This window comes from Halichoeres trimaculatus, unplaced genomic scaffold (genome assembly GCF_033239565.1).
Source record: "Halichoeres trimaculatus isolate MK-OKI-2021-1 unplaced genomic scaffold, fHalTri1.1 fHalTri1_scaffold_15, whole genome shotgun sequence".
In the NCBI taxonomy this organism is placed as follows: Eukaryota; Metazoa; Chordata; class Actinopteri; order Labriformes; family Labridae; genus Halichoeres; species Halichoeres trimaculatus.
Window position 1 is genome coordinate 22658998 of NW_027437193.1, and position 11745 is coordinate 22670742.

At 41.7% G+C, this 11745-nt stretch overlaps 1 protein-coding gene across 1 annotated transcript in view; it reads right to left on the reverse strand.

Moving 5' to 3' along the window:
• Nucleotides 1-376: 376 nt before the first annotated feature.
• Nucleotides 377-11745, reverse strand: part of lingo3b (leucine rich repeat and Ig domain containing 3b) — a 65041-nt gene continuing 53672 nt past the window's right edge. The window contains exons 4-5 of the mRNA XM_074688333.1: nt 10979-11722; nt 377-8886 (exon numbers count right to left, since the gene is read on the reverse strand). Coding sequence (XP_074544434.1) covers nt 8317-8886; nt 10979-11722 — 1314 coding nt within the window. The 3' untranslated portion in view covers nt 377-8316. The remainder of the gene's footprint in view (nt 8887-10978; nt 11723-11745) is intronic.

An 11745-nucleotide genomic window follows, 5' to 3' on the forward strand; every position in this document is an offset into this window, starting at 1 on the left:
TCTCAAGCAGATGACACAGGGATTTTTTAGAAGGTTTTTTTTTCATCAGTTGCCTCCTGACGCCCATGATGCAGTGATGAACCTTGTCCATTTGGAGGGCAGTATTCTACTGCAGGATTGTTAGTACTTGGAGCATCTTCATACTATGTGTAGTATAACTTCCAGAAAATGTCCAAAGGTTCTGGATTGTGGCGTTCTGTTTTAATTTATTAAACATACATCATGGTGTGCTTTTTGTCATTTGGCACATCGTTGCAGTCACAGCATTGACTGAAGTATGTTCATCAGTTACACTTGCACCACAGTCACTTTTGTGTTCCCCACCTTATTAAACACTGAGGTGATACACGCAGCCAACAAGAAGAGACAGGACACCTTTGACAGAGTCACATCATGCTTTTATGACGAAAAGGAGTTCATTTACAAGACAGACAGTTTATAAAACATACATTGAAATAAAAAAAGAACCCACACGTGTTTTATAGACAAGTACATTATTGTCTCGTCCTTCCCTCTGAGACCAAGCAGCCATGGGACTGAGCAAAACATGGACGATCCCTGGAGAAAAGAAACAGCAGTTATATCCTATATTACTATACCTACACTATTTACAGTTCAACAGTCATTTTCCTCTGTCAGACATGGCAAGGAGGTCTACAGATTGGATGACATGATATGGCTAAAAGATCTAATATGTACAGTTTCTGCTCTTCACATCCAAGGATCCACAATGGTGCAAAATACAAATGCCATGAGTCAGGTACAGCCAGATGTGCTCGAGTTGGAATTTAGTGCTGACTGTGTAACAGTCTCTTTTCTGAACCAGCCATACACTTCAATGATTGATCTGATAACCACATTTAACCAGACAAGCTGTAAAACTTTTCTCTGTGTTAGTTCTGCATTTATTGGAGCGCTCAGCACCCATTCCTAGGTTTCAGGAGTCATTGATGACTCATCGAGGAGGAACACATACACATTTATCAAAACTAAAAAATGTTTTTGGAAAATGTTTAACGAGGTTGGTGCCAGGTTGAGAGAGAGAAAGAGAGAAAGAGAGCAGAAAAGAGACAGATAGAGAGCAGAAAAGAAAATAGGTATACCTAAGCTAAATAGAGAAATAAGTATGCTTCAATGCTTTCCATCAGAGGGCTCCAAATAATACAGAACTAAGCCCTACCTATAAAAGCTTCCTCTGGAGAGTGGGGGATGTACGAGAGTGCTGCATTAGCTCAGACCTGGGAAAAAAAGATCAAAATCTGGCACCATCTCGTTCTCAAAAGAGGAAATGATCTCAAAAGGTAAAATGGAAACCTAGGAATGAGTGCCAACCAGGTCTGACAGAGCTCTGCACACCCCCTCTTCCTCCAGAGGGATTGTGGGAGAGTGACAAGGTTCAAGATAGATCAATGGAAGTATGCCATTAATAATCCTATCCCATACAGCATTGATCAGTCCCACCATCCTGCTTGGAATAGCAATGATTTTATCTCCTGCTTTCACATTTGAGCTTATCCTGTTTGTGAGTGGATATGTGTAAAAGTACAATCATCTAAAGTAAATAAATGCTTCTTTTGAAGATGCACACTCTTGGAATATTGGGGAATGCAGGTGTATGTGAATGGCGTTTGCTTGGATTAGAAAAAGGAACTTTTTATGTTTATTTCAACCAGTCCCATGGCCACCAACAATGGCACCCATAGCTCTCCATACTAGTGTAGGTGAGAGTCTGGCAAGACCAATCACTGTATACAAAAGGCATGCATAGATTTAACCTGCTAAGACCAAAAGAATTATTAATTTTTTTGTTCTCTACAGAGAAACTGGACAGTCATCTCTCAGTCAATTACAGCCAGAAATGATGCCTTGATTTTTTTTATTATTATTTTGATGTGGGATGGGAAACTGGCTGAGGGCATCTAAATGTATTTGTTTTATCTTCTGAGTCTAAGGAAACCAAGCCAGAACTGTGGGTCTGGAGGCCTTTCATGACAACCTCAATCGACTGGAGTCTAAAGGACATCACACTATGGCTATAAGAAATTCAGTGAAGCACTGACTTATGAAGCTAACAGTCAACACTCTCTTCAGTGTTTCTCTTTATGTGTCCCAGAGCTGTTGTGTTTTTTTCACCACATACAAAACTACCATCATCAACAGAATGGTCCCATTTGTTGCTGTTACACAGACTGACCACTTGGGGTCAGTATTGTCACATAGCGAAGGGGGGCATGTGTAATTGTCTGGTCAAGGTTAAGATGAAGCTTTCGGTTAAGGTGCTTTAAACAATCTGTCAGCACTGCTCTGCTAAATGTACATTTACAACAAAATATCAGTCAAAGAACAGCTGTTTTGGGAAAAGCATCCCTGTCCCTTTGAAGAAACCATCACAGGTTGCGTTTCCATCAAACAGCTCTGAGAAAGGCCTAAGAAATACACAGTATATTGTTTGAATGGCACACTGCTCTGAGAGGTCTGTTATGGAAATGGGACTAATAAGCCACGTAATCACCCAATCAGCTGAGCTCGCACCACAGTCATCCCATTACTGCTCCTCTCGGCTCTGATAATTCAACTCGGGTCTAATCCAATCACAACAGCAGCTGCAGAATATGGAGTGGAAGATGGATTCATTTGGAGCTAATACAGAGTCAGAAATGACAGAAAACCAAGAATGTCGAAAGAGAGGTTGAAAGGTTGGAGCAGGATGTACATTTCTAAAAAACAAAGCTGGGTAGAAAATGATGCAAAATAAAAAAGGTTCATGTCTCATCCAGTGATGATGCTGTGATTACTTGCGTCATAAGGTTTGTCTTATTTTGCCACGCATCTTTGAAGAGTTCCCCAGTGGTAGATTCCTAATAGTGAGGTTGCTGCTGCTGCTGCTGTTGTAAATGGGGCGTCTAGACTACAGTACACCAACCCGAGGCAAGGACAAACCGGAGGAGGGAGTGAGGGATCGCTCAGCCTCGTTTCTTAAGTACAACAGCAGAAGAGATGAATCAAGCTCAGCTCCTCTGGTATCTGCTAACACGAGTCTGTCTGACAGATGGAGGCATTGACTTGGCTGCAAAGCTGTGTGTGCTGGCACTTTTTGTTGAAGAAAAGGGAAAAAAGAGCAGCTTAACAATTATTTGGCTAAGTGTCAGTTCAAACCATTGAAATGTTTGATGTTTTCTAAAACCTTTTGATCGTGGGAGAAATTCCAAGCCAGAGCATTTAGCCTGAAGATAAATGAGTTTGTCTAGATTTAAAGACTTGTGAGGCTCAATCGATGCATGCGCTTATTTTCTACCCTGACCAACATATAAATGTCGGATTTTAGTGAATAGACTGCTTTAACGCTAATCTTCCTCGAATGACTTAGTATACCAAGCAGGCAGAATGTAAGTGTAGGTTCATAGTCATGGTATAATAACAGCACACTGACCTCACCTTTCTACATTTGCAAGATAAAAAGTGACAAGATATCATGTGAGAAAATACATACAGTACAGTCCATGGGTTTTCATATCCATACTGGCACTGTGCAGAGAGAGAAAGTTCCAGAAACAGTTCTTCAGGGATTAGTAGGATGGGAACCAATGTTTTTCTGTGTTTGTTTAGGGAACCTGGGTCACCCCTTTCTTCTTTTGACTCCACTGATTCAGTCGCTGCTCCTGTAAGGATGGAATCACGAGGAGCGACAAATCATAACACGACAACACCGACTCACTAACCAGACGTAACACGTGTCTACTACCACACAACCATACTCCAGCCTAATACTGTGAACAGGAACAACAGGGGGAGGAAATGTTAAGAAGAAAGGGAATAAGAAGAGGGTAAGAAGAGGGTAAAGAGGAGGAGAGGGAGGAGAAGATTACAAAATGAAACACATCCTCTTCTACGCTTACATTTGTGATTGATGTTTACACAATGACACCATCAACAACCACTACAGACAATCTCACTGTCTTCTAAAACCTAGTTTTTACTGAGAAATACAGGGAATGAAAACACAGAAGGGTTGTCTAAGGGAAAGAGACATCCATGAAGGTAACGTCCTGTTCTCAACACAGAAACGGGCGCTGACGCTGTAAATGGCGGTTTGAAACCAGGCCAATTTATACATCTATTCTCATTTAGACTCATGAATCTTTAACAGCTGTTCAGTTATTCAGCCTGACACCAAGCTGTTAAAGATTCATCAGCCCCTCACGAGGAAAGGAAATGGAGTTTGCAGAATTAATTTTACAGAAGTTTTAATGATTTGAGACATACTTCTAGCAGAGATCAGCTTCAAAATGAAGCAATGACAGACTTTGGTTCAGAAGTTGAAAGGCAACAGCTGTTTATAAACTCATGTTGTCTCAGTTTGTGCTATTAAAAACTCATGCTTCTTCTGCACCATGTCTCCTTCTGGGAGCGCTTCATTTACGCAGTTTGTCTAAAGATTGTATATTCTATAGATTTTCAGACATAAAAATCCTTTCTTTTTGACAACATGACTTAAAAAAATATAGTCTTAATGCAAGTATCTTTTAGACGATATCACTTCAATCCTTACTTTATGTTACAGCTGGGACATGACCAGCAATCGTCTGGGTATAAAAAAGTGTTTTCTGGTAAGAATATGAACTGTTACTGTCATTCTGATGTTTTGAAGGTTATATGTTACTTAGAATAAAGTGTTTCAATGCAAGTTATTCTAAATCAGTTTTGGGTACTCTTGAAATATGTGGCTACCCTACCTTAGTGTCATTAGCATGCTAATTTAAATGTCAAACTATGCTAATGTGACACCATTAGCATAATAAACAGAGGGGGGTGTTTTGTTAACTGAAACCAACTCTAAATATTTTATGCATATTATTTCAGGAGTAAAGATTGAGTGTCCTGTCAGAAATATCCTTGAATATATTGCTGTGAACAGGTTATATTTAATATTTCCAGGCTAACGTTGCCAATGGTAGAGTCAGTCAAGAGATTTTAACACCTAGCTGTTGCTGTGAGTTAATATTGAAGCCTTTAGTCATATAAATTACAACAGCTCTTCAAGTATGTATTTAGTTAATATTCAACTTTAAAAAAAAAAATCAAGTTTCCAAATTAAAAACTTTTCACGTGTTTTTGGTTTTGAGGGTCAGTTTTTAGCTGTAGGAGTAAGAATGCTGTTGACAGCTTCTCATCACTGGAGAGATTTTGAATGTGTATGCTACTCATCATATGAGCTGCTACACAGGAGTTTACAGTGTGTTTAGAATTGGACGTAGTGTCTGTGACATCATCCATCTGTTTGGGAAGCAGAGTTTTGAGGCCCATCGTTGATGGTGGCCACAAGGGAAATACTGAACTAAACCAAGGTACAATCCAGTTTGAATGAGGCAAAGATGTGGACTTTTGGCCTCTTTGTTAACAGCTACAGGGTGCCCACCCGACAGTCAAGCAAGCTATACCTTAATACAGGCAAAACTCATACATTTGATAATTTCAAAATAACAATTTCACCCCAGTACAATGAGTGCTGGTGGAAAAATCAGATAATCAGATTCAAGAGATTTTTTTGGACAGGCTGTAAACAAGTTTGTTTTTCTTCTGCTTTTAAAATTCCAATTTCCTTTTTTCCTTGAGTATTTGTATTCTTTGGTCTTTCTGCAACCAGCCTCAGGTTGAATCTTGAATAACTGCTGTTTTTATCCTCTCTTCACAGGCTTCATATATTTGGACTATTTGGTTTTTGCTTGGTTGTAACACAGTTGTGTGTGGAAACAGCCAGATGTCAATCAGAGCATGGCCATGGCAACAAAGTATAGGGAAAGAAGAAACTGCAGGCTGAGGTGTTTCAGATCTAGATTTCCCTAAAGTTATGGAGATTCAGTGTTAGTAGAGGCTCAACAAATGTTTGGCTTTCTTTTCAAACATTTATGAGGGCTCGAGCTTGACTTGTATCGGCAAGGTCTTCCTTGAAACATAGTTTGCATTTTTACCCTTTTTTGAATATAACTCTTCACCATTTCCACAAGCTTAAACTATGTATCCATGTGCTAACAGTTTGTGGGGTGAAACCAGGCTTCAACCAGGCCAAAATGCAACTATCAAGCATGAACTGTCAAGGTTAGAGTTTGAAATATTTCTCATCCAATAAACTGACTTAGGACATGGAAACTCAGTTTGAAATCACTGCTTTAGACTTGTCTCTCAGTCACAACATTGCTCTGCCTGGTTCCAGTTGGTATGCAATGTGAGACACAAGCAGGCTCACCTGCTATCCTGTGTTTGGGAATGTTATCAGGTGTTGAGAACAGAAACAGTACCTCACGGAGGACAGAGAAATTTAAAATGGTAAACAGCCAAAAGGTCACAGAGAACAACAACTGAGGAAATTAAAACGGAGGACAACATAACACTTCAAAAAAAGTACTTTGTTTTTTTTAAAACCACAGTACTACTCTCCACTATACGATGCACATGGCGTGGGTAGGGTTAGCACGACTTCATTTACATTTGATTTCTCGATCTCCAGCCAGGGACCCCTCCCAAAGGAGGACCCAGTGGGGGTAGGTGTGTGTGGGGGAAGGTGAGGCTAAGGAGGGGGGATGCACTGGGCTAGGGGGGCAGAGACATTCGCACACCGACCATCAGAGACAGAGAGAGGGCAGCGCTGTCGTAGTGCTTCATTCATGTGTAACTATGAATTGGTGTTCCTATCAATCTGAATAACACTGACGTGGTTTTACACCCTGTGTGTGTGTGTGTGTGTGTGTGTGTGTGTGTGTGTGTGTGTGTGTGTGTGTGTGTGTGTGTGTGTGTGTGTGTATGTGTGTGTGTGTGTGTTTTCAGGTGCAACTTTATGCAAGCCCAGTTGACAGCAGATGGTCTCTGATCATCACGACAGCTTGTGTTACAATGGCAGTAGAAATAATGATTATATAACAGAGTCATGCACACGCTACTGTATAAAAAACAACCTACACAAACTATGGCTTCATTTCATCACTGTGACGTTTACATCACTTCTCTATTAGAGAATGGAGATCAGCTTTATGGCTCTACATATAGTATTGCTGGAATGTCTGAACAAATATCAGTATGTGTGTTCACACTTGTTCAGGATGGTTGCTGTTTCACTTTCCTGAGAAAATGTGCTATACATGTCTGTGTGTGTGTGTGTGTGTGTGTGTGTGTGTGTGTGTGTAATTTTACTGTGTCCTCTGTCTGCCTCTGAGTATGACCGGACCCTCCAGGCTGCTCCCCCCTGGCAGCACTGGGAAGGTCAGGCGTCCACCAAAACATGAGAGGGCACGGACAGAGGGTGGAGGCTGGAAGGTCGGCCCCATCCCTCCGATGAAAGAACGGGGCCTCTGATGTAGAGGAGAGGAAGGAGAGGTCACGCTGACCACTGCCTTGATCCCACTCCACCCAGCAACCCTCCTGCGGCCACCAGCCCTGCTCTCCCTTGCGTTGGTTACTATGGTTACTGTAGCAGCCCACGTTCAGAGGGCTTGACTTCCTAACCAAACCCTCTGGCCCACGAGCAGCCACAGCAGCTCTCAGCCGGTGCGCTCGCCCCAAACTCACACAGCTTACGTTGTTGCAAAATCTCACAAAGAAAAGTCCAAATTGTGTTTTTTTTTCATCTCTTTGACACTTCTGTTAATTTTACAAATCATTTTCTTCTTCATCTCAGATATTAAAACCGGATCATGTTTTACATCTTTTTAGCTCATTAAACAACTGAGAACCATCCTCATTGTTCAGCCATGGTCAGAATAAATAAAGCTGTTGGACTCATGTTCAAACTACTTTCAGAGCAGCTTGTTTTATTCAGTGGTTTAATTTACAACTTTACTTTGAACTGCATTTCTACATGCATAACTAGCCAGGTCTCCCTGCTTTACATGTCTTTGGATCCTCTATGATACAGTATAAATAGAGTATGAAGGGTATGTTTGAATCAAAGAGAATTCTCTGTAACAGAGATACAGCACTCAGGCCAATTTCCAAGGACTTATCTTAATTATCCTTAACTGTTTGTATCAAAAATGGATGACAAATTGACAGTATCCTCCAAACATGCTTTACACCTCATGCTGGATTAAACGGCGGAGAGGCAGAGAGATCAGGGTCAATTTGATTTCTTACACAAATAAAAACCAAATCATGTCATGGCCTCACTTCTGATGTGGGAGCTCAATTGTGATCAGAGCCAAAGAGGAACTGATAAAACGATTTCAAACTTCTTTGCAAGTCAGTGGCTGTGTGTGTTTGCGTGTGTCAAACACGTCTATTGGGACGTGCTCATGCCTCCCCCGAGGGACCCCTGGCTGCGTTGTTTCATATCATCTTCATGTTGAACTTCCTGGTCCCTCCCGAGGAGCTGCCAGTGGCGGGTTCAGATTTCCGGAAAGAGTACTCCACTGTGAAGTTGTTCTTGCGTTGGCCGCGTCCCCGGCTCCACACGAACAACAGCAGGAAACAGAAGAGGACCACCCCCAGGAAGGTGATGCAACCCATTGCCGTGGACACCAAGATGGTGGTCAGGTCCAAGGTGAACTTGAGGAAAACTCGTGTGCTGTTCATATTTGTGTCGTTGAAGAATTCGCCACTGTATAGCGAGCGGTTGAGAAAGAAGGCGGAGGCGGGATCCAGCGGCTGGCCACGCACTGTGAGTGTGGCAAAGTATGTGTCATTACCTCCAGCGTTGCTGGCGATGCAGATGTATGTCCCGCTGTCAGTGAGCTGAGCGTAGCGAATCTCCAGGGTGCCGCTCGGGAGCACAGTGATACGACCTGAACTCTTAGCTGTGATCCGCCTGCGCTGTGGGGAAATCCAGACAATTGCAGGAGCCGGCTCTCCTTCAGCTCGACACAGGAAATTCACTGGCTGGCCCTCACGAGCGACTACCTGTGTGAGGGGAAGAAGAGGAGAGCATGGACTACATCTGAAAGAGAGTCAGCCTAATCAGGCAGATGATACAACCTGGCATTACTCAACATGACTGTTAGTTTGCAAAAGAGTGATTCTTTAATTAGGGGAACATTTCAGGTATACAAAAAGGTGAAAAAAAATGTGATTTTTTTGGTTCATATTCTTTTTAATTGCAAATGATACACCTGGAACGTGCTTAATTCATTAGCTGGCAGGCTTAAGCTCTAATGAACTCTTAAATATTAAAGTTACAAAAACAATTTTGGAGCATATTTTTGCCAATCTTATTATGGACAAAAGTCGTGACTATATTTTCCAACATAAATCCATATAATAATAAATTCAGAGTTATTCAACATTTCTATGCAAGACTACACTCCCGAGAAATGCCCCCCATCATATCACAGTTTGGCCAAAATTTAAAAGAATTATGGCACATGTAACAGTAAACAACACATGGTTACACCAGAGATGGAAAGTAACTAAGTACAAATACTTTGTTACTGTCCTGAAGTAGAATTTCGGGTTCTTTGTACTTTTGGAGGTATCTATTTCTCTGATGACTTTTTACTTTTATTTGTTACATTTTCAACATAAATATCAGAACTTTCTACTCCTTACATTTCCCCCAAAAACTTGTTACTTTATATATAAAGCCTGGGCCTGTATATTTTTTGGCACCGTAACATCAGTGTCTGAGCAGGTCTGCCACTCCGTCTATACACGTTACCCCACTAACGTTGGAGCAGCTGCACAAAATGGACAACGGTGAGGGTCCCACACAGTCACTGGAGCGGCACCCATTGGTCTTATTTAAAAGAGCTTTTTGAGTTTTTTGGTACTAAAAACAACTCCTGGTGTATGCACTGCATCTTGTGCAAACTAAAACTCCAGGAAATATTGGCGTTTAAGAACAGTCCATCAAGTACATTAGAGCACCAGGCAGGTAGTGTTTGTTCAAACAGTAACATTGCTGAAGTAGATTCCATATAAATTATCCTGTGTTTACGGTCCGTGAATCATGCAATAGGAATAGTTTTTACTTTTAAAAGTACTTTAGAGTACACTTCAGGGCCTGTACTTTTTACTTTTACTCAAGTAGATATTTGGATTAGAACTTGTTACTTTTACTCAAGCCGTTTTTCACATCGGTATTTTACTTCTACTCAAGTAAGGAATCCAGGTACTCTTGCCATCTCTGGGTAACACCGTTGACAGGACAAAACTGTTTCTACAACATTTAACTTTTTGAGACGGGTAACATGGTTGACATTTTCTCAATTTTTTGGCTGTTGTGCTAACTGCAGACCTTGAACATGGCACAACCTGACCTCCATCACCTTGTAATTCTGTGCATTTTCTCCACAGTTTGGTCTTTTTAACATTTATTGTAAGAATGACAGAAAATGTTGGTAACACAGTTGATCAATTAAAGTGCACTATGTACAGGCAATCATTTGATGAAATGTTGATGAGGAGGAGTTAAAATATGCAACACTTTCTTCAAGGTTCCCACTAAAAAGGATGTGACTTCAATTGATTTAAGTCATGTGACTTTGGAGCAAACCATTGATGATTTATAGGGTTTTTTTCAATGGGTAACACAGTTGACGCTGATTTCTCTGACACATAAAAAATGAATTATTTTATCTATCTAAATTATTAAAATAAAAACACCTTTATCATGTTTTAATGAATATTTTAAACAAATAACACTGAAAATAATTTTCACAAATTCTGTATTTTAGTGTTAATTTTGAAGAGCAAACTTGATATTTGAGAAATTGGACAGCACAAAAACTGCAATTTCCAATAAATTATTTGCACTTTTTAGCTAAATTAATTATGCAACCTGTTAACTTTCTGTATTAAGAAAGGGGAACATCAACCAAATGACCCCCTGTAAAATTGGTCGTTGCTTTAAGTTAAGTAAAATTGTTGGTATATCCCACAAACATGAACTGTACCCCTAATTATAAAATCACTCAAAAGCTGTTGGGAGAGGAAGCAGAATTAAAACCATGTACCATTCATTCGTTGTGCGATAAAAATAAAACTGAATCTTTACCTGCTGCAGCTTACGGTTGCGTATCTTAGGTTTCTGGCATGTAAAGTGATCAAAGAGTGCAGAATCGGTGAAGGCGCTGAGGCTGACCCCCTGCACCTCCACCGGTCCGGCACACACTGGCACTCTGCCGTCAAAGTTGAGGGTCTTGCGTCTTTGCAGGATCCACAAAAGACGGCAGTCACACAAGAGGGGGTTCCCGTCCACTCTGAGGGTCTCCAGACTGTTGACAGAGTGGAAGGAGCCCTCTTCCAAAGTCTGCAGGTCGTTGGAGGAGAAGTTCAGCACGCGGATCTGCCGCAGCCCCCCGAGTGCATGAGGCTCCACTGTCACCAACCCTGTGCTCACCATGATGAGCTCCTTCAGCCTCAGCAGGTCCTTGAAGGCCCAGGGCTCCAGTGTGGTGATGGGGTTGTAGGATAGGTTGAGGTGGGTGAGGTGCACCATGTTTCTGAAGGAGGCGGAGGGGACGGAGGTGATGTTGGTGTTGGTGATGGAGAGCCAGTGGAGATCCAGGCCCTGGAAACTCAGAGGGGAGATGTACTCCAAGTACGGCCAGTGGTCGATGTCCAGGCCCCTCAGGTTAGAGAGTTTGCGGAAGTTTTGGTCCTCCAGGGCAGTGATGCTGAGGTGGCGCAGGCGGAGAGTGACCAGGCTACGGAGGTAAGACAGCGTCTGACCTGAGATCGATGTCAGGTTGCATCGGGCTATTGTGAGATCCTCAAGCCCCACCAGCCCCGAAAATGCCTAAGGATCAAAAAGTAAAAGTT